This window comes from Pipistrellus kuhlii, unplaced genomic scaffold (genome assembly GCF_014108245.1).
Source record: "Pipistrellus kuhlii isolate mPipKuh1 unplaced genomic scaffold, mPipKuh1.p scaffold_m20_p_10, whole genome shotgun sequence".
Taxonomy (NCBI): Eukaryota; Metazoa; Chordata; class Mammalia; order Chiroptera; family Vespertilionidae; genus Pipistrellus; species Pipistrellus kuhlii.
Genome location: NW_023425405.1, coordinates 13,911,987 through 13,932,724, shown reverse-complemented (window position 1 = coordinate 13,932,724; position 20,738 = coordinate 13,911,987). Strand labels below are relative to the sequence as shown.

General features: G+C 50.5%; 1 protein-coding gene across 1 annotated transcript in view; it reads left to right on the top strand.

Annotated features, from left to right (window-relative positions):
- The window catches only part of PLXNA4 (plexin A4), a 398,700-nt gene that overhangs the window by 336,149 nt on the left and 41,813 nt on the right, over positions 1-20,738 (top strand). The window contains exons 14-21 of the mRNA XM_036427224.2: positions 3,642-3,759; positions 8,039-8,175; positions 9,236-9,400; positions 12,277-12,370; positions 12,807-13,046; positions 13,677-13,823; positions 14,502-14,736; positions 17,934-18,076. Coding sequence (XP_036283117.1) covers positions 3,642-3,759; positions 8,039-8,175; positions 9,236-9,400; positions 12,277-12,370; positions 12,807-13,046; positions 13,677-13,823; positions 14,502-14,736; positions 17,934-18,076 — 1,279 coding nt within the window. The remainder of the gene's footprint in view (positions 1-3,641; positions 3,760-8,038; positions 8,176-9,235; positions 9,401-12,276; positions 12,371-12,806; positions 13,047-13,676; positions 13,824-14,501; positions 14,737-17,933; positions 18,077-20,738) is intronic.

Here is a 20,738-nt window from a genome sequence, read left to right as displayed (position 1 = left end):
TTTGGACTGAAACCTTGCTACCTGACCCATGGTCATAAGTTGCTGACTCTTTGCAAGGCCTCCCTGAGCTAGGTCAGTGCCCTTTATGGTTCTGCTCACTGGATCCTGCCCGGATTCAGTGGTTCTGGAACCATCAGTACCACCACCACCAGTTCCTCCTGAGTTCCATCTGCTCTTCCTAAGGTGTAGATTAGATCATTGAAGGCTCCAGACTTGGTAGCACTCCCCTCCCTGGTCCATCATCGCTTATTTATCTGAAGATCATTCTGTGGCTTTCAACTTTCTCAGCTCTTGCTAGGACCAAACTGGCTGCTACCACATAGCGAGGTTTGGGGAACTCTGAAATGTCCTACTTGGGACCTGACATTAAAAATATTATAAGCCCTAACGGGTTTGGTTCAGTGGATAGAGCGTTGGCCTACAGACTGAAGGGTCCTAGGTTCAATTCCAGGCAAGGGCATGTACTTGGTTGCGGGCACATCCCCAGTAGGGGGTGTGCAGGAGGCAGCTGATTGATGTTTCTCTCTCGTTGATGATTATAACTCTCTATTCTCTCCCTTCATCTCTGTAAAAAATCAATAAAATACATTTAAAATAAATAAATAAATAAATAAATAAATAAATAAATAATATTATAAAGCCTTGGCTGGTTGCTCAGTGGTTAGAACATCAGCACTTGGACCAAATCAATGTGTCTCTCACATATGGATTTCTCTCTCTTTCTCCCTCTTTCTCTCCTTTCTCTCTCTTTCTCTCTTTCTCTCTTTCTCACTCTCTCTCTTTCCCTTTCTCCCTTCCTCTCTTCCTCTCTTCCTCCCTTCCTCCCTCTTCCTCCCTCTCTCTCCTATCTCCCTCCTCCCTCTTTTCCATTTTCTCTAGAAATCAATGTAAAAAATATCCTCGGGTGAGGATTTGAAAAAAAAGAAACTTTAATACATTAAAGCCACACTATTGAAGTATTGTGGTACTAGTTAGATTAGTAGAATCAGATAAAACACCCAGAAAAATAATCCTGATGTATAAATATGTAGTATGTAATAAAAGTGACATTTCAAACCTGCAAGGAAAGGAAAGATCATTCCGTAAGTGGTGCTGGTTAACTCCCTGAAAAAAAAAAAAAAAGATCAGATCCTTACTTCACTATATAATCTAAAATAAATTCCAGACAGATTAAAAAGTTAAGTGTAAAAATGAAACTGCAAAAGGATCACAAGAAAACACAGGTGAGAATTTATCTAATTTCAAGAAAAGAAAGCTGTTCTAAGTATAACTGCAAAAGAAAATTATAAAGGGAAAGATTAGAAGATTCGAGTAATAAGACTTAAAGCTTGTGCCTCAAAAATCATTGTAAGCAGTATAAAAATGTGAATGATCGACTGGGTATATGTTTATACCCTATTACAGTTAAGAGATAGTTTTATAAATAAAAATTAAAGAGGTTTTACAAATAAAAGGCAAATATCACAAAATGAGCAAAGTGCATGCAAAAGTCATATAAAAATGTTTAACATCAGTAGTAATCAATGATATGCAAATTAAAACAACAAGGAACAATGTCTGAAAGCCAATGCTCAGAGCAGATGAGAGGCATGACAAATAGCATGTTCCTACATTCTTGTTGGGAAGGTAGATTGGGATAAATTTTCTGGAAAGCAGCATGGAAATGTGAGTGAAAAGTCTTTAGCCTGGCCATATTACTTCTAGACTTTCCCCTTCATAACCAGAATGCACAACTATTTATTTGCATGTGCTTATTTTGGACTTATTTATAATAGTAAAAATTTAGAGGCAGTTTGTGTGTTTTAAAATAAGGAATTAATTCACTCAATAAGCTCTTTTATATGCATAGGATAGTCAACTACAGAGCCATTAGGTCTGATACTATGGGAGAATCATAACCAGGAGTGCACTCGAGGTCTATTAAGGGAAAACACAGGTTATCAAGCAGAATTCGGATTCTAATTAATTTTATGAGAGAAAATCAAACTGGAAACATGTACATAGACATGTAGACAGTGAATATTCCTGGATGATGCAATTGGGGGGTGTATATAAGGCAAGCGTTTTTATGTACTTTCTGTTTTTGACACTGAACATGTATTGATTACGTTACCTTCACAGAAGGGCATATATTTCGGCTGGACTGTCACCCAGAAGTTCTTTCTAAGACAAGCACAGAACCCAGGAGCTATAAAGTGAAAGAACAAGCAATGGACCACACAGCCACGTTTAAACTTTAGGCTTTTGGGTGCCAAAAGGCGTCATAAACAAAATTGAAGCAGAGGTGACCAATGGGGAGAAGAGAAACTTATTACAGACTAAAGTTAATGCTCCCAGCTCAGCAGCTCCTCCAGGAGGGCAACCCATCCCAAAATGAAGAGAGGGCTTCGGACAAGTCCGAGGAAAGGCTATGCAAGATTAACACACACATGCATGTGTGAAAACACGTGCACCCTCACCAGTAAGTAGGGAAATAGATGGTACAGTCATAGTGTGAAACACTGTGAAGCTGTCGAGGGCAGATGGTATGAACAGTGACATGAAGGAAGTCCATGCTGTAATGTTGAGTCAAAAGACAGGAGTGGATAATTATGTTTCATTTTTATTTTTTAAATCATATATATGTTTCATTATATATATATACATATATATACACACATATATATACATATATATATACACATACACACACTGTATATGTATATTTGTATATAGCTGTGTGTGTATATATAACATTTGGTTTATGTGTGTGCATATATAAAACATAAATATACATACATGTATGTGTGTGTGTGTATTTATGTGCAAATATATATAGTTGGGCCAAGTTGACTAACTTTGCTGTGCCTCAGTTATCTCATTTGTAAAATGGAAATTACATATATACAATATATATATAATTTATGCATATATATATAATTTATGCATATACATATATACATATACACATGCATATATATGCACAGGTCTAGTAAAAGGCCTGGGAGACTGTATATACCAAACGTGTAGAGAGGTTAGGAATAAAATAAGGGTCACTACTTTTTTATTCGCACACTTCTGCACTATCTCATTCTCATGAACAAATTTTGCAATTAAAACAGTAAAAATTTATAAAAAGGGAAAAATGTATGATTCCTCCCAACTGCAACATGCATGTCTGTTGACCTGCCAGGCCCCTGGCTGGGGCTGGAAGCAGAAAGCCCTTGGTGAGGCAGGCCATGAGCTCCTACAAGGACCTGAAAACCTTAGGTCTACTCCCTGGCTCCTGTGTGGTTTGCTGTGGGCCCTTGGCTAAGTCATTGTACCTCTCCAGTCCTGCTAGCTCTATCCGCTAAGCAGCTTGGCTAAAATTCACAGTAATTCATAACTGAGTGGTTAATTCATGAATTAGAAACTGAGTGTCGGGTTAGAAATCTTCCCTAGACTCCCCACTTACAGAGGACCTCCAGGGGATCCCTGACCACGTTTCTTCATTTCCTGTTAACCCAGCAAGACACCTGCAGGAAGGAACTTGGGGTGTCTTTTACCTCCTCCCCTGCCCATACCTGAGATCCTACTGCAGAGAATGGGGCCAGGGGCCACGGCTTGGAGGCCCCTGACTGTCCTGTGACCCGGGGGGGTCTGTCCTCTCCTCCCTGCAGGATCGTGTGTGAGATGGGGGAGGCCAAGCCCAGCCAGCACGCCGGCTTCGTGGAAATCTGTGTGGCCGTGTGTCGGCCTGAGTTCATGGCCCGGTCCTCGCAGCTCTACTACTTCATGGTGAGTCCTGGCCGCCAGCGTCCTGGCCAATCACAGGCCGCAGGCCTCATTACCATGTTCACTGGCCCGTCTAGATGTCTGGGGTGGGCAAACCCGGGCAGCACCAGGGAAGATGCTCTGGCCACAGCCCCAGCATCCCCTGTGGAGGGGCAGTGTGGCATGGAAGGTGAGAGAGTGGTCCTGCCTCAGGACTCTGGGATTTGAGCACTTACTGTGTGAACCTGGGCAAGTTGCTTAACCTTTCAGTCTTCATTTCTAAAACAGAATGATAACAATGGCATCTACCCTAAGGTACAGTTGTGAAAATGGCATAAAGTAGATGTACCACTTCTAATATCAATTTCTTTATGATTTCTGCATTTGCTGCCGGGGCTCCTGTGCCCTGCCCTGTACACTGGCACCCAGCACTTCCATCCCACCATCCTCACTCATCCTAACTTCCCCACTCACCACCATCCCTATCCAGTGACTTCCTGAACGCCCCTCGTTATCCCACATCTTTCCTGCCTTCCTCTCCCCACACCATTACCTTTCCCACTCTGGCATCCCTTACCCCTCCACAGAGAGGGTGTCATGCTCACTTGCCCACTTCTGCCCGAGGCCTGTCACCCAGGCCCTCTATGTGGATTGTGATTTGGCTTCCTCTCCTTCTGCTCCATCACCATGTCCATGTCCTGAAGTCTCACTTTCCCCATTCTGCACACAACCACAAGGACCTCCTTGAATCCTTGCCTCTGTCTGAACCGCTTCTAATCCATCCCCACGCCAAGTACCATTTTTAGTATGTCAGCTTCGCCTCATGAAGCACCCAGGGAGCCTGCTGCCTCTAGCTGCCTCTAGCTGCGGCCCTGGTTGGGCCGCCCGGCCTAGCCAACACCAACTGCACCAGGCTTCATGTGGCCGACCCCCTTGCCTTCTCCGTCTCCTCCCCTGCATTGCTCTATGCTACATCCTCCCATTCTTCCTGCTCATGACCCAGTCCTCATCCCTCTCCTGGGCAGGTGCCCTGCCCCCTGGGACCTGGCATCCACCTGCACTGGCCTCGGTATTGCCCCCTGGGACCTTGCCCCTCTCTCAGCCCAGCCAGTCTGTGCAGATGAAGCCCAGGCTGTTGATCTCTGTGTCAGCTGCTGGGGTGCTTTAAGCGAAAGGCTCTGCCGCCCACAAGCTAAATCATACCCTGCAGCTGGGCACAAAGCTGCCCAGGAGACTCTCGCTGCAGCTGGGCTTGAGGATCACAGGCCTAGGGGTAGTGTTTATTGAGTAGCCGCCACCTGCCTGCTGATATCTGCTTCCGGGCTCAATTCTCATAACATCTCTGTGGTAGATGCTCCAGAGCCCCTTCTCTCCCAGGGAAGGTCTGTCTTGCCTGCTTGATGGCTTCTACCTGGAGCAGGACGCGGCTGGATGGCGGATATTAAGACGAGGCTCCATGGAAGGAGCCGTGGAAAGGCAGGATCTGCACAAGGCAGAATGGTTTTCTGTGTGGCTGCTGAGTAGTGAGAGGTTGTCCCTGGGATAAGGGATGACAGGGAAATGCACTAGAAGGTGGAAGCAGAGGGAGGGAGAGAGGAGGAATGAGGGGGGAAGGAGAGATGGGCAGAAAGGCAGGTCAGGAGGGAGGGGAGTTGCGGCCAGCAGGTAAAAGCACTGGCCCGGTGGGTCCCTGGGACTTGAACATTTGCATCATTTTGTTTTGTTTTTTATGGAGGGGCGTCTCGAAGAACTTCCCTGTGCTACATGTTCCCTGGGGAAGATTTTCAAGGAGGAGGAATGGTGTAGGGACCTGTCTCCCCCTTAGACCCCACGCTGTATTTAAGGGCCCAATTGTTGGGGCCTCTCCACAGTGCTTCTGGGGTTCAGAGAGGGAGGGAGGGGCAGAGGGCCCATGAATCTCACTAGGAAGTCAGGAAGAGAGGAATGGCCCCCTCATGCTCCCTGGCACCTCAGAGCATCTTGGAGGTGGAACAGCCTGGGTCCCCACGGGAAGCCCGTAGCTCCTCTGGAGACTGGATTCCGCCAGGAGGCCCCTTCCCAGGGCCGACATGGGGGTCAGATTCAGGTCTCCCTCAGTTTCCCTTCACAAATCAGGCCAGACTTGGTGGCACATGTTGGCCTTGCCACAAGTCCGGTCTCTGGACATCTCCTTGGAAAGAGTGCGTTTCCTGTCCCCGACCTCCCTCCTGGGAGCCGAGTAAGGAGATGGCAAGTGAGGTAGGACTGATTCCCATGCAAGCCTACCTGTGAAATATCTATGAAGCCCATCCTGAATGATTAATAGCTTCTCACAGCTTTAAAACGCAAGGCATCTGCATCTGCATCTCTATGCTTTCCTCTTCCTGCTCCCTGCTCCTCGCTCCCCCCCCCCCCCCCCCCCCCCCCCCCCCAGTTCCTGCAAAAGCCAGCAGGGGTTACTCACTTCACTCACTTCTGCCCCTTCCAAGTTCCCCACTCACAAGCTGCCATGGAGCCTGTTCTCCCTTCATCCCACCTATCCTAACTTCCCTGGTTTTGATTTTATCTCCAGCATCCACCAACCCTCCTTGCCTTGCAGCCCCTGGACGTACACACACACACACACACACACACACACACACGCACACACACAGAGTCAGTGGGACCTCCTTTTACAGACAGTGGGGACAAAGAAACCATTTGTGAGAGGTGACACAGAGTTACAGAAAACATCAGGCACCTTTGAGATGACCACTGTTTGACCCAGCTCCCTGATATTGTGGTCAGAGAGAGTAGCTGACTCGTCCTGAGCCGAACAGCATGATCCTGGCAGAACGGAGAAAGGAAAACCCTTTCCACATGTCCCTGGCTCCCTGTCCAGGTCTCTGGCTGAGCCAGTGGTGGAGGCAAAATAAAGCGTTCCTGGGCTTGGTGGGTGCCGGGGGGATGCCAGGCCCAGGACCTTCAAGGACTGGTGAGCAGAGCGCTGGTCGGACATGAAGTGCAGCGGTCAGCGTGCGTCCCTGCCTGTGTGACCTGAGCTTGCACATGGGCATCACGTGCCAGGCCCAGAGCTGTAGGCCTCTCTTCTCTGGCTATGGATCCAGACCTCTCTGTGGGGAGGCTGCCTGCCAGCTCCTCCGAGGGAATGGAGTGGGTTCAACTTTTGGTGCAGAATTCTTTGAGAGGGCAGGGAGTGGGGACCAAGGGAGAAGGAAATCTTCATTTAAATGCAGATACAGGCTTCTCACCTGGGACTGAAGAAAGTTTTTCCATTAAAATGCTAATGAAAGAACACACTGCAACTCCAAATCCACAGCCACCACCACCCCACTTGCCAATTGGACTCTACTCAATCGCTGACCAGTCTTTGCCCTCCCCCAGCCCTCTCCCCCAACACACTTCCTTTCCCTGGGGACCTAGCATCCTATTGCTCCAGCTCCGGGTGCTTTGGGCTGAGTCTGAGAAGTCTGCAGAAGGGGCAGATTACCTTCTGAAAGCAAATGAGATTGGAGGCCGGAGCGGGGATGGAGAACTGGAGCTCTGGAATCATCAGACAGATCTCAGTTGTGCCACTTTTCAGCTGTGAGACCTTGGAAACTACCTAATGTCTCTGAATCTTTTGTAAGACGAGTGATAATACACATCTTGTAGGATTGATTGATCAAATTCTTTATATTAATGTATTTTTAATATATTTAATTATCTATATATATGGAACTATAAAGCCCACCATTATATACTATCAGTATATAGCAGATAATATTAATATTATTACTACTAGAGGCCCAGTGCATAAAAGTTGTGCACTCGGAGTGGGGAGGAGGGTTGGGGGGGTCCCTCAGCCCGGCCTGCACCCTCTCGCAGTCTTAGAACTGGGCCTCCCTCTTTGGGGCTATTTATCGAGGAGCCCCCTCCCACCTCTCCCTCCATCGATCACCCTGCTGGCTGGTGGCCTTGCCTGGGCCTTCCTTTGCTGGTGGTCATGGGGTGATGGCTCCTACACCCCCCAATCGCATTGCTTGGCTGGCCTGGAGCCAGTGTGTGCCATAGTGTGGTCATCCACGAGGTCATTCTGCTGTTCGGCCATTTGGTTGATTTGCATATTACACTTTTATTATTACAGATTATTAATATAGAAAAGCAAACTCCAGGGCCAGACATTGCCTATCCACACAAGCGTAAACAAACTGTGCAGGCTCTGTGGGAGGCACCAGGTATGGATTCCAGAAGGTGGCCTGGGGCGTGGGAGCTGCCTCAGGCCTGGGCAGAGCCTCCACAGCCCGTCCCAGTTGTGTCTCAGGCAAGGTCCTTTCCTCCACAGACGCTGACTCTCTCAGACCTGAAGCCCAGCCAGGGGCCCAGGTCTGGAGGCACCCAGGTGACCATCACTGGCACCAACCTGAACGCAGGCAGCAATGTGGTGGTGCTTTTCGGCAGGCAGCCCTGTCTCTTCCACAGGTAAGCATGGGGCAGACTTTGGGGTGCACAGCCAGGCAGCAGGCTTCCCCAGGCTGACCTCTGGGATGGCTGCTACCTCCCTGGAAAGTGGCTTTCTGGGTACACCTGGCTGGGGATGTTTGGCCCAGCCACCCTACCCCTGGATAGGCCCTTGTGCTGTTGCCCACATTCACCTTGGTGCCCCATACTGCCTACTGGCAGAACCCTGGGGTTCCACAGGACACGATTTGGAATCTAGAGTCCCTCCCCTGGGGTTAGCTTGTTTGGGACTGCTGACAGCTGGCAGGGGCAGCTTCCCCAGCTCGCTCGACTGTATATCCAAAGGCATCTGGCTTTCTCTCCCCTGGTCCCACCATCCAGCCCCAGAAGGGCCTGCCTTTCCTGAGCCAGGAGCCTGGGGCACAGTGAGGCAGGAAGTGTGTCTAGTGAAGGACTCTATGAGATGTGGCAGGGGGCCAGTCTCCGCAAGAAAGCAATTCTGCAGAGAGAGGTTTTCCCAGGAGGGAGCTAAGCTCAGGGCCTGTTTCAGCAAGTGTCAAGCTATCGCAACAAAGGAGGGAGATGGGACTCAGCTCCGCACACAGCAGAGACAGCTGGGCACTTACACCCAACAGCAGGTGTGTGTGTGTGAGGGGGGGTCAGCAGGCGGAAAATTACTAAGAGGAAAGATTAAAGGTAGAGTGATCCTTACTAAACCAACATAACAGGATTCTTGCTGAAGGCTGGCCAGGGGGATCAGATATCTGGGGTGAAGGATGAGAAATTTGATCAGATAGATAGCAAGGGTTGGGGGATTCTTGCTAAACTGAATTAGCAGGATTCTCGCCAAGAGTGGGGCTAGGCAGGTTTGAAGGCAAGACCCGAGGATGAGGCAGAAAGAGGGCTCAAGAGAGCCTGTCTTTGCCAGTCCTTCCCAGAGGTTTATGTTGGAGGCAGTGCTCACCATTGCCTCTGAGGGGCCTGACAAATGGGTGTAGCCTGGTGGTGAGAGGGCCCTGACTGGGGACCACCACCCTTTCTGGACCCCAGGAACCCAGCTCCATGTTTTCCCTCCCTCCAGGCGCTCTTCATCCTACATTGTCTGCAACACCACATCCTCAGAGGAGGTGCTGGCGATGGAAGTGATGGTGCAGGTGGACAGGGCCAAGATCCACCAGGACCTGGTCTTCCAGTACATGGAGGACCCCACCATCGTGCGGATTGAGCCAGAGTGGAGCATCGTCAGGTAGGCACTGTCCAACCTCGCTTTCCTCCCTCGACTCTCAATCGCCAAAGAGAGTTCTGGGGACCAAGTGCTGCTTTGGGGACTGATGAACTGGAGTTGGTTCCCTCCTTCCCCTGAGAGCACCTCTATGCAGGACTTCGTGGCCAGACTCTTGTTGGTCTCACCGTGACTGTCGGGTTAGGTGTCATCCTACTCCTTAAACCTCGCTTCTGGCAAATAGGGACAGTAATTCAAGTCCTGCGGGGGAGCGCAAGAGGAAGAGTAAGGTCCGGTCCAGCTTCTTCTTGGCCTGCTCTGGAAGGAAAGCACACCCCAACCTCCGGGGTTTGGTGAGGAGGCCCATCCTCTGCTTCTGTGGCCACCTGTGTCTCAGCAGCCATGACCTCTAGCTTCCCGCTGGCTTTGTCCTTCCTTCTGCTGCACACTCCCCCAGGGCAGGGACCTGGTCTGGATTCCCACATTTCCCCCCGTGCTCTTTGGGAGTCCACAGAACATGTTTCTTAGACAAAGGGAGCAGGCATGATACTGCTCCAGAAAGACCCTCCAGTGCAGTCTCGTGCTCAGCCGTTCACAAGATGACTTGGGTCTGTTGCATCATTTCCCAGGATCTGCACCTCTTGGGCAACTCACCTGGGGCTTTGGAAACCCCAGGACCTGGGTTCCTTTCAGCCCTGGCTTGGTGATGCCAGGAGTGAGGGATCCACCACAGGAAGGAACTTCAGGCAGGTAGCATGGGTCTGCTTTGCCAGGCCCTTCAAGAGGGCATCCTGACTGCAAGGCCCCTGGTGACAGTGGGAAAATGGCTGTATCAGGGGCCACATGGGGAATGGAACCGGGTTTGGGGCAGGAGTGAGCTTAGCCCAGCTCCACTGCTTACCGCCAAGTGACCCCAGGAGTTACTTAACCTCCCTCTGAGGGCGGCTGAGAGGATTAAGGGGTACAGAGGCACAGCATGCTGTCTGGCTCAGCTCCCTCTTCCTCCCTGGCCCTCAGTCCTCAGCTCTCCCACTGTTTGCCAGGGGTCAGCAGGGAGTGGAGGGCATGAAGATATCGTCTCCACAAGCTGAGGCAGGAGTCAGAGACCACTTCAGTCCAGAGAATAATCCTTGAAACCAGGAGTTAGCAAACTCCAGCATGGACGCCAAATCTGGCTGTCCAAATCTGGCTTTTGAAATAAAGTTTTATTTGAACACAGCCACGCTCATTTGTATATGTTTTGTCTATAGCTGCTTTCTCACCATAAGAACAGAGCTGAGGAACTGTGGCAGACCACACAGCCTGGGAAGCCGGCAGTATTTAGTCTCTGGCCCTTTACAGAAAGAGTTTGCCACCCCCAGGCTTATACCCAAGGAAAGGCAGCATCTCTGATATGAGACTTGGTTGTCCTCATCAATTTACTCTCTTTGACCAAACCTACTAAGTTTTAGCCATGATCTTAAGCAGATGCAGCCTATAGGCAAGGAGAGGGGACATAGCCTGTAAAAATCAACTCCAGGGTTTGCCCCCAGGGCCTGGGGAGTTGGCATAGACCCCTTTGCCTAAGACAAACTCTGCAACCTCCTGAGGAATTCTCAGCCTGGTTAATTCAGTGCTTCCTCATGTCACTGTCACAGAAACGGAAGTGCCATCCTTCCTGTTGTCATCAACAGGGGTAGAGCACGGTCCTGCGTCCACCAGCGGCTCCAGGGTTTTGCTGCAGTTGAAGCCCACGCTGGGGGACAGGCAGGAGGGCTCTGCAGACTTTCTGCCTCTGCATGGCTTCCACCCTGGGATACTGAGGATCAGTGATGGGGGACGTTGGATAAATGTGTTTTGAATTGATTGAGAAGATCAGGAGATGGCTGGATATCAGAAGCTCAAACACTGCCCTCAGATTCATGGGAATCTTTCTGCACACGTGTGTGCGCGTGCACGCGCAGGCATGTGTGTGAGTGAGTGTTGGGGGACAGATGGAGGCAAGAGAAAGGCAGGGGAAGTTACAGTGAGAGTAAAGAAGGGCAGGAGACTAGAGGGTAGAAATGAATGGATGTCCAGGGTTCTGTACCCAGCACACATATAACTACTCAATTGTTGTAGGTAGTAGGGTTCTTCTTGAAGACACTCCCTTGGTTGTGGGAAAGGTGATTCCTCCCTGTCCTGTGAGTTGTCCCCAAAGAAGATAGCCCCCCCACCATGTCAGCTTCTTAGCCACCCAAAAGGAGAGCACTGACACCCAGGCTGCCTTGTAAAGCTGCTCAAAGTGAACCTCCTGACCCCGCACCCATCCTCCTCCTCTGGCAGACACCGGGGTGTGGGAGACTGAGCCTGGGAGCCTGTCCCCTTTGCATTCTGAGAGGAGGCTCCCGAGTGTCTGGGCCTCTGCCTTCCCTGGCCCTAAGCTGGCTGAAGCTTCTACCATGGCAATTGGTGGTATGGTTGCCCTGGGAAGGAAGCTGTGCTCAGGCCCTGGAGGGTCTGGTGGGGACAGTCTGGTCCACAAGGTCAAGGGCACTGTGGACTGGTGAGAGCTGGAGAAGGAGACCCCAGGGGTCTGCAAAGGAGCAGCTGGCTGGAGGCTAGAGGCCGGAGGCCTTGGGGAGCTAAAAGGGCCGAGTGTCAGACCTGGTCTCCACAGGGTGTCTGTGCTCCAAATGAGCTCAGCGCAGGGTGGCCACAGACATCTGGTCATCACTGTCTTTGCCTTGGCTGCTGAGAGCTCCTCCTAGTTATTATGCAGTCAGCTCGTCAGCCTTGTCCCCATGAATGTTGTCATGCTGACTGGCTACTGTTGTCTTTAATGTGGAAGCGCAGCCAGGGTGGTTATGTCATCATCGTCACCGAGAACCATTGCTGCCCTATCCTTCTGTTCACAAGCCTCTTTCTCTTTTCCCGGGCAGTGGGAACACACCCATCACCGTGTGGGGGACTCACCTGAACCTCATCCAAAACCCCCAGATCCGTGCCAAGCACGGAGGGAAGGAGCACATCAATGTGAGTCTGTGGTTGGCAGGGGTCACGGGGGCTGTCCACCCAGCATGTCACCTCCCTAAAGGGTGTGGGTCTCCCTGGGGACTCAGAGGGGCCCACCCCGGACACTGATGACCCTTTTTGTGTGATGCCCCTGAGCAGAATGAGGGCATTTTCACATCTTGGGGTATAGGAAGGGAGGGCCAGTGGCTTCTAGGGTATATGGAGCTTTATAGGCATTCTCCTCCAGTCTTCTGACCCCAGTTCTGCTCCTTAGTTTAGAGATGACCTAGTCACTGCCATACTTGCCATGGGCAATGTGGAACAAGGTGCATGCAGAACACATTCCCTGAGTGCCTAGGCTGTGTGTTCCTGGCTGCAAAGGATTCTGACTCAGGCATAACTGTCTATGTCAACCCCCTGCCACATGCGGCTGAGTCTCCCTTCTGCTCCTCCACAGCTCTGTGAGGTTCTGAATGCCACTGAGATGACCTGCCAAGCTCCGGCCCTCGCTCTGGGACCCGACCACCAGTCTGACCTGACTGAGAGGCCAGAGGAGTTCGGCTTCATCCTGGACAACGTCCAGTCCCTGCTCATCCTCAACAAGACCAATTTCACCTACTATCCCAATCCCGTGTTTGAGGCCTTTGGTCCCTCGGGAATCCTGGAGCTCAAGCCTGGCACACCCATCATCCTGAAGGTAGACTGAGGCTGGAGGCTTTGGGGTGGGAAGAAAGATGGCCGCTGCACAAGAGAGAGGCCAGAAGCCTCGGGCTCCTGCCAACGTGTGACTGGAGTCCCTAGCTCAGACTGTGACTGGAGTCCCTAGCTCAGAGTATGCAAATGCTCTCCCTGAGTTTGTGCTGAAGGCTCACTCCCCTTACAGGCCATGGAGACCTGGTCAGGGCAGCCACATCCACACTGGCCATCAGACTCCCGAGCTTTGTCAGATGCTGGGAGGTCAAAGGTTCAGACTGATACTTTCTGCGCAGCCTTTTGAAAATCAAAACATAGGGTTTAATTTGGAGTGTGGGCAATTTAATTTTAACTTCTATGGCAATTTGAATCCACCGCTAGTGGCTGATAACTCTGGGTTGAGAAGGATTCTGAAGCTGCGTTTGGGATAAGCTGAAAAGAATGCCTTGATTATTGATATCAACTGAGAAAGGGGGGATGGTAGTGTATGGGCCATGGTTTTGGTGGACTTACTGGGGAAGGTGGCTTCTCCACCGGCTCACCAGTGAGTTGGAAACTATGACAGGAGAACAGGTAGTCAGCAGTGGCTGTGGCCCTGACTCTGGGGTGGGAACTGGGTTTCCTGTCCATCCAGGGCAAGAACCTGATCCCCCCCGTAGCTGGGGGCAATGTGAAGCTGAACTACACCGTGCTGGTCGGGGAGAAACCGTGTGCCGTGACGGTGTCCGACGTGCAGCTGCTCTGCGAGTCGCCCAACCTCATTGGCAGGCACAAAGTGATGGTGAGGCTGTGGGCCCTGTCTGTCCTGGGTAGACGGGGCATAGGGACCGGGGTGTGAGTGGCCCAGCTCCACCTTGTGCCCCCAGGCATCCCTGGAGGGGATCCTGGCCTGTTTCAACTTTCCTCCAACCTCCCCACACCCTATTCCCACCCTGTCTTTCTTCGGACTTCCTTTTCCTGCACTGTCGGTCCTTCCACATTGACTGGCACCATGATGAGAGCAAAGCAAGTCACTTTCAATGATGTGTTAAATTGGTCATCATGAGCAGGAGACTCTTCCAAAAAAGGACCCTTGTTGGCCTGTGGAGGTCCCCAATATCATGTCTGTGCCACGGTCACCAGTCCTTATAATGGGATGAGTGACAGGACCCAGTGATTGATTTCATCATGTCACACTCTTAGATCCCAGTTGTGTGCCATTTCCTTTGAAGATGCCCATGTTGTCTTTTGGATAAGAAAGAATGAATTTTCCCGCTGTAGGGGTGCCCATGCTAGCTATGCAGACCCCCTTGCCCAGCCCCAATCGCCCTCTAGGCTGTTTTTACAACCAAAGATGCTGCTGTTCCCAGGAGCCATTTCCCTCGTCCCACCCTGGTCACCAGTGCACCAGTGACCCGGGGCTGTGTCCTTGGATGCTCTGTCCCCACACCCAGCTCCCTCTCGCCCACTATGCCCCCAGGCCCGCGTCGGCGGCATGGAGTACTCCCCTGGGATGGTGTACATCGCCCCGGACAGCCCGCTCAGCTTGCCCGCCATCGTCAGCATTGCCGTGGCGGGTGGCCTCCTCATCATCTTCATCGTGGCCGTGCTCATCGCCTACAAACGCAAGTCCCGAGAAAGCGACCTCACACTGAAGCGGTTGCAGATGCAGATGGACAACCTGGAGTCCAGGGTAGCCCTGGAGTGCAAAGAAGGTACTGAGTGGCCAGGTGGCTGTGGCTCCACACTGGAGGCTGGGTGTGCATGTGCATTTGCATACGTGTGTGTGTGTGTGTGTGTGCGCATGTGTACATGTGTGGCTCACACATAAGCAGTAGGTCAGCCCGGCTGGGCAGCAGTGGGCAGTGCTGGGGGTTGAGTTTCTACCTGCAGAACTTGAATTCTGAATTCTGACCAACAAGCCTGTGCCCAGACTAATCCCATATCCTAGCCAGTCCCCACCCAGGCAAGGCCAGGTAAGCTAAAGCCTCCTGTCCCTCTTCCTCAAGATGTGCCCTGCCTTTTTGTGCCCTTCCTCAAGATGTGCCCCCAGTCAAGCTGGGGTCATTTCAAATCCCATGAGAATCCTGGCCCGTGGGTTTTGTGCTGCCCTCTCAGGGGGCTGTCTTCCAGAAAGAAGGCAGGGCTGCAGGGTTGATCTGAGATTTAGAAGGAAGAGTGTTTCACAGCTTGTATTTTAGAAATTACCAATGCACCATGAACTGAAACCAGCTGCACAGAACCTCAGAAGGAAATTAAGGAGTCAGACTCTTGTCACCCCTTGGATATCATTCTGGGAGTAACCGGGGAGGGGTGAGTGGCTGCTTGCTGTGGGTTTATACACAGAGTAAATCTGGCCCCTACCTGGGGCTCTCTGATGGGAGGTGGGTCCATTCCATTCATCCCCTCTCCACATCCTTTTGCTGTCAACGCACATCCGCCTTGTGGGACTGTTAATTACTGCCTTTTATTATATTTTCGATGCCTTTTTTTTTTTTTTGCAATGTACTCTTTCTTCTAATTAGGAGTAGTGATTAGAATCTCTTTTATGTGTGGCAGGCGTGAGGCTTTGAGTGTTGGAGGCACTTGGTGACTTGAAGAGAAGCTGCAGACTGATAAAAAGCCAGCTCTCTCCCTCTCCTCCTCACCAGATGAGCACCCCAACTGGGAGGGGCGCCGAGGGCAGGGTGAAGCCAGGCTCCTCTCTGAGAATGTTCCAGAGGAGGGGCAATTATCATCAGACAGGGAGGCCAGCTGAGCATCAACGGAGGTGCCAGGAGAGCCCTAGCCTCTGCTCAGGGGAGAGCCATCCCACGTGGCAGGAAGAGAGGACTAGAGCAGCATGAGGTTCATCTGAAGTACTTTCCAGGGGTGCCCAGGGCTGATTCTGAAATGTTTTCAGGGCAACTTGGGTCCAGGAAAATGACTTCCTAAAGACTTGACAATGAACTAGGACGTTACATGCACACACACTCATGACAGTGAGCCAGGACAGCACCTACACACACTCTCAGAAGAGCCCTGGCCTGGGCCCGTCATCTTCTGATATAACACACACACACACACACACACACACACACACACACACACTCACATACACACACTCAGATGACCACTCATGCACTCTCACCCATACACTCAAGCACACACATTCGCATTCATGCTCATGTGTACATGTCCATGTTCTCCCACAAGGGCACATGTGTGTTCATCATGAACATAAATGAGTGTTCATCAGGACTTTGGTGACAATACTTGCCAAAAAGGCTCACTGACTCCCCTTCACAAGCACATGTGCACACACATTGCTGTCAGGTTTGCTGGGATGCATTAGGGTTGCTCTGCTTCAGAGTCACTTCACTTGACAAGGACCCCCAGTGTCCATGTGACCAGAGCAGAGGTGCGGGAAGAGAGCAGCACAGGAGCTCCCCATGGCCTCCCTGTTGTCTGTCAGATAGAAAGCGTTGGTGTCCTCAAGCTCAAAACCTCAAGCTCCTCAGGCCTGCAGTCAGCACGGCAGGAGGCAGTGGGGTCCAGGGCCTGGGACAGCATGTTGTGTTCCTGGGGTCACCAGAGCCCACTGGACACAGGGCATGCTTTTCAAGGGCAGGGCTTTTGAATCTCTGAGTCCATCAGGTATTTTCACCAGTTCTTGTGTTTGTATAAACAGAAAGAAATATTGTTTAGTCAACATCCACTGGCTTTGTTAGCATGTGTTAATCCATTCTGGAGTGTGCACACACATGTGCATGTATGTATGCTAGCATGTGTTAATCCATTCTGGAGTGTGCACACACGTGTGCATGTATATGTGTCTATATGTGTGCAAGCATGTTCCAAAGAGAAAGGCAAAACAGGGAAGAGCTGGGTACTTTACTTCTGACTTCCTCAGGTGGCAGAGGCTAGCCCAGGACAGGGTGTGGTCACAGCTTTGAGGCTGTATAACAACCTCAGCCTGTGTGCTGGCCTTTCCCTGAGCTAGAGGGCTCTTGCAGCTCTGTGACTCTCTGGCCACCTGAGTTGCCTCCACAGACAGCAATGCCCACACAGCTCATACTTCACCAATGAGTAGCATCAACCTGTGGAAGGAAGGACAGAGACCCACTCTGCATATTCATGCGGAAGGAATATCATAGGGTGACAGATTCTCCATCTGGCCTCATTTGGTGGTTTGATGGCTCCAGTGACCTGCATGGCCCAGAACTGAGACTCGGAATAAATTGTCCTTAACTCTTAAAGGACCATCAAACAGAATCAGAAATAGACCCTTCATCACTAGAAACTCCTCCTCGACTCTTCCCCAACCACCATTCTTCCATGGCCCCAGTCCCATGCACATTTGTTTTTAATCATCACACGAGGATATTTTTTCCATTGATATTTAGGGAGAGTGGAAGAGAGAGGGAAAGATAGAGAGAAATATCAATGTGAAGAAAGACATGGATTGGTAGCCTATTGCACAAGCCCCAACCAGGGCCCAAGCCAGGGAGGAGCCTGCAACTGAGGCACATGCCCTTGACTAGAATCAAACCTAGGACCCTTTGGTCCACAGGCCGATGCTCTATCCACTGAGTCAAATGGCTAGGGCCTCATGTACATTTGCAAATCAAAGCTTTTCTTCTTCAGATGGGGAGGCGCTCCTGGCCCCAGCAGCAGCACAGATCTGTGGATGGCCTGCCCTCATCCAGGCTTTAGAAGGAATTTGGCCCAAGACAAGCTTCCTTGGGCTGCACATTTCTCCTGTGCCTGTGTAGTTCACCTCAGCTGCTTAAATGAAAATGTCCCCTTTTCTTATTCCTGCATATCTGAGGCCCATTGCTCATGTCCCCTGGGGCCTGAGTGAGGGGTCTTAGGGTCCTGAGTTGGGAGTAACTCCCGACCCAGAAGTCTCATGGGCTTCTCTTTGTGGCAGCCTTTGCTGAGCTGCAGACAGACATCCACGAGTTGACCAGTGACCTGGATGGAGCTGGGATTCCCTTCCTGGACTATAGAACCTACACCATGCGGGTCCTGTTCCCGGGAATTGAAGACCATCCCGTCCTTCGGGACCTCGAGGTGAGGAAACGTACCCATGCCCAAGGCCTTCCCAAGGTCAGCACAGAGAAAGGTGTTGGTGACCTTCAAGCCTAGCTGCCTGATCCAGAGGCGAGGAAGCTGAGGTCAGGGAAGGGGGTGCAAGTTGACCAGGACCCCCAGTTGTCAGCGCCAGCCGGTCCTTCCAAGGGCAGTGGGGCCGAGCCCGGAAACCTCAGAGCAGAGATGGGAATAGGGCTTTGGGACTTAGGGGTCATGCATTCCTTTAGAGTTGAATGCAAGTTCCTCTCCTCAGAAAAACTGTACATGTTCACAGAATAAGAAATCTGGCAAGCAAATGTTGGGAGTTCATGGACCCTTATTTAAGAGACTGCGATATGATGATTTCACCACTTAGTTGCTGCTCAATAAATCTGTGTGGAAAGATAAGTGACGCACTGGGAAGGGAAGTGGAAAGTGAACGATAAAAACTTAACTCTCTTTTGTACCAGCAGGGACCTCATCTTTTGAACATTTTATCCCTCTTCCTGTCTAGCATAGGATCTGGCTGATACATATATTCATATTACCCTTTGTTCTGAAAGGGATTTGGAATGAATTATAAATACAAGTACCAGAGAAAAGTGAAAAATATACACAAGGAAACTTGGGCAAAATAATAATCATAAGGAATAGTCACTACTAGTTGACTTCTGATGGGTCCAGTTTTAAATACTTTACCTGCATGCATTCGTTTAGCGCCCTTCCCCACCCCCTCACCCCCCAAAAGCCCTCTGAAGTAGGTATGCTCCTAATACAGGCGACAAAACTAAGGGCACGGGGTATTTTGGGAGGGAGCGGGCCAGGGTTTGAGTCCAGGCGGTGAGACGCCTGAGTTGGCCCTCCGACAGCAAGCCCGCACACCTGACTCCGAGGTGCTCCATCAGTGTCATGCCTCATGGCGCTGGCTACTTATTAGGATGGATGGGAGGTTGTGGCTGTAGCAGCAACAGAAAATAAGACTAGTTCCGAGATTTATATTGTCCATAAAATAAAACAGGCCCATCACTCGGGAGTTGAGAGTGCTTTTGCAGGTACTGACCTGAGGGAATGTCTTCAGGATTCTGCAAAGGGAGGTAGAGGCTGGGCCCGTTATAAATCACACATGTCCTTCCACTGCCTTACTCCTCGTCTGGATCCTTAACGTTTCCCCTTAAGCCTAAATAGTCTCCATTTCCCTTGCCTTTCTCTAGAGGGGAGGCCCTCTGATCCCAGCCTCAGCTCACAAATGAGTGAACAGCCAGCTTTACCAATTTCCCTGAGTGGGAGCCCACGAAAGAGCTAATTGTTAGGCATGGGTTCTGAATCTAGCAGGTCACACAGCTTTGTTTTTTTGTTGTAGTAAAATAAACACAACATAAACTTTCGACCATGTTGAGGTATCCAGTTCAGCGGCACTGAGTACATCCACACGGTTGTGCAACCATCACCATCATCAGCTCCAGAACCTTTGCATCTTCCCCACGCAACTCTGTGCCCATTGGACAACCACTCCCCATTTCCCTCTGCGGCCACCGGCATGGACCCCTGTCTATGAGTGTACCTACTCTTGGTACCTCATACAAGTGGAACCGGACAGTAATTGTCCTTTAGTGACTAGTTTGTTCACTGTGCAAAATGTTGTCAAGGTTCACCTGTGTTGTAGCGTGAGGCAAAATTTCTTTCCTTTTTAAGGTGGAATCATAGTCCATTTAATAGACCACATTTTGTTTATCCATTCATCTGTCAACAGGCCCTCAGGCTGCTTCCACCTTTTGGCTGTTACAAATAATACTGCTATGAACACATGGCACAAATATTTTCCTGAGACCCTGCTTCCAATCTTTGGGTATATATCCAACACTTACTACTTTTCCATTTCCATTAAACTCATGAATTAATTGCTTGCAGGCAGAAATTAACTTGCACTGTTCCACATTAGCCTGGGGTATGAGAGACCTCCGCTCCCTATACTAGAACCAGAGATCTTATGTGGGTCGTCGTTTTCTTACTTCTTTCCAACCCCTATTTGCCACCAGCATAGTTTCTCCCTGTTGGCTTCCTGAGAATTGAAATATTCCCAGGGAAGCCACTAACTAATGTAAACCAGAGTTTTCCAGCCTTTTCAGCCTCCGGAATACCTGCCCGGCTGGTTGGGCATGAGTGGTGGATGAGTGTGGACAAGCAGGTGTCTTTTGGCTCCAGGCTGTCCCTTTGGGACCATCTGGGTGAAATTCGGGCATTTGGGGAAGCTGCTGCCGAGGCACTGGTCACACACGCCAATCCTTTGGAAACAGAAAGCAAACAGTCACCATTTTCAACCTACCATTGCCTCCTAACTCTACCTTATTGGGCTACAATTAAAATTTACTATCCAGTTTTATACTCACAGACTTCAACTAAATTATGGAACCATCTGGTGAATAAAGAAAGCCTTGTTTCAGAGTGGCATTTGGGTAGGGGGCAGGGTGGCACGTTACAAAGGGGAATTGTCTGGATACTCTTTACCGAGACACTTCACTGCCATCTCCCCTGTCATAAAACGGGGACGCGGTGCCAGTGAGCTAGATAGCCGGGGAGAGGGATCGAGGAGAGCAGCCAGTGAGGTGGGAGGGGCAGGTAATAAAATGTAAGTGCGCCCTGCGTGCGCCAAGCACTTTACATA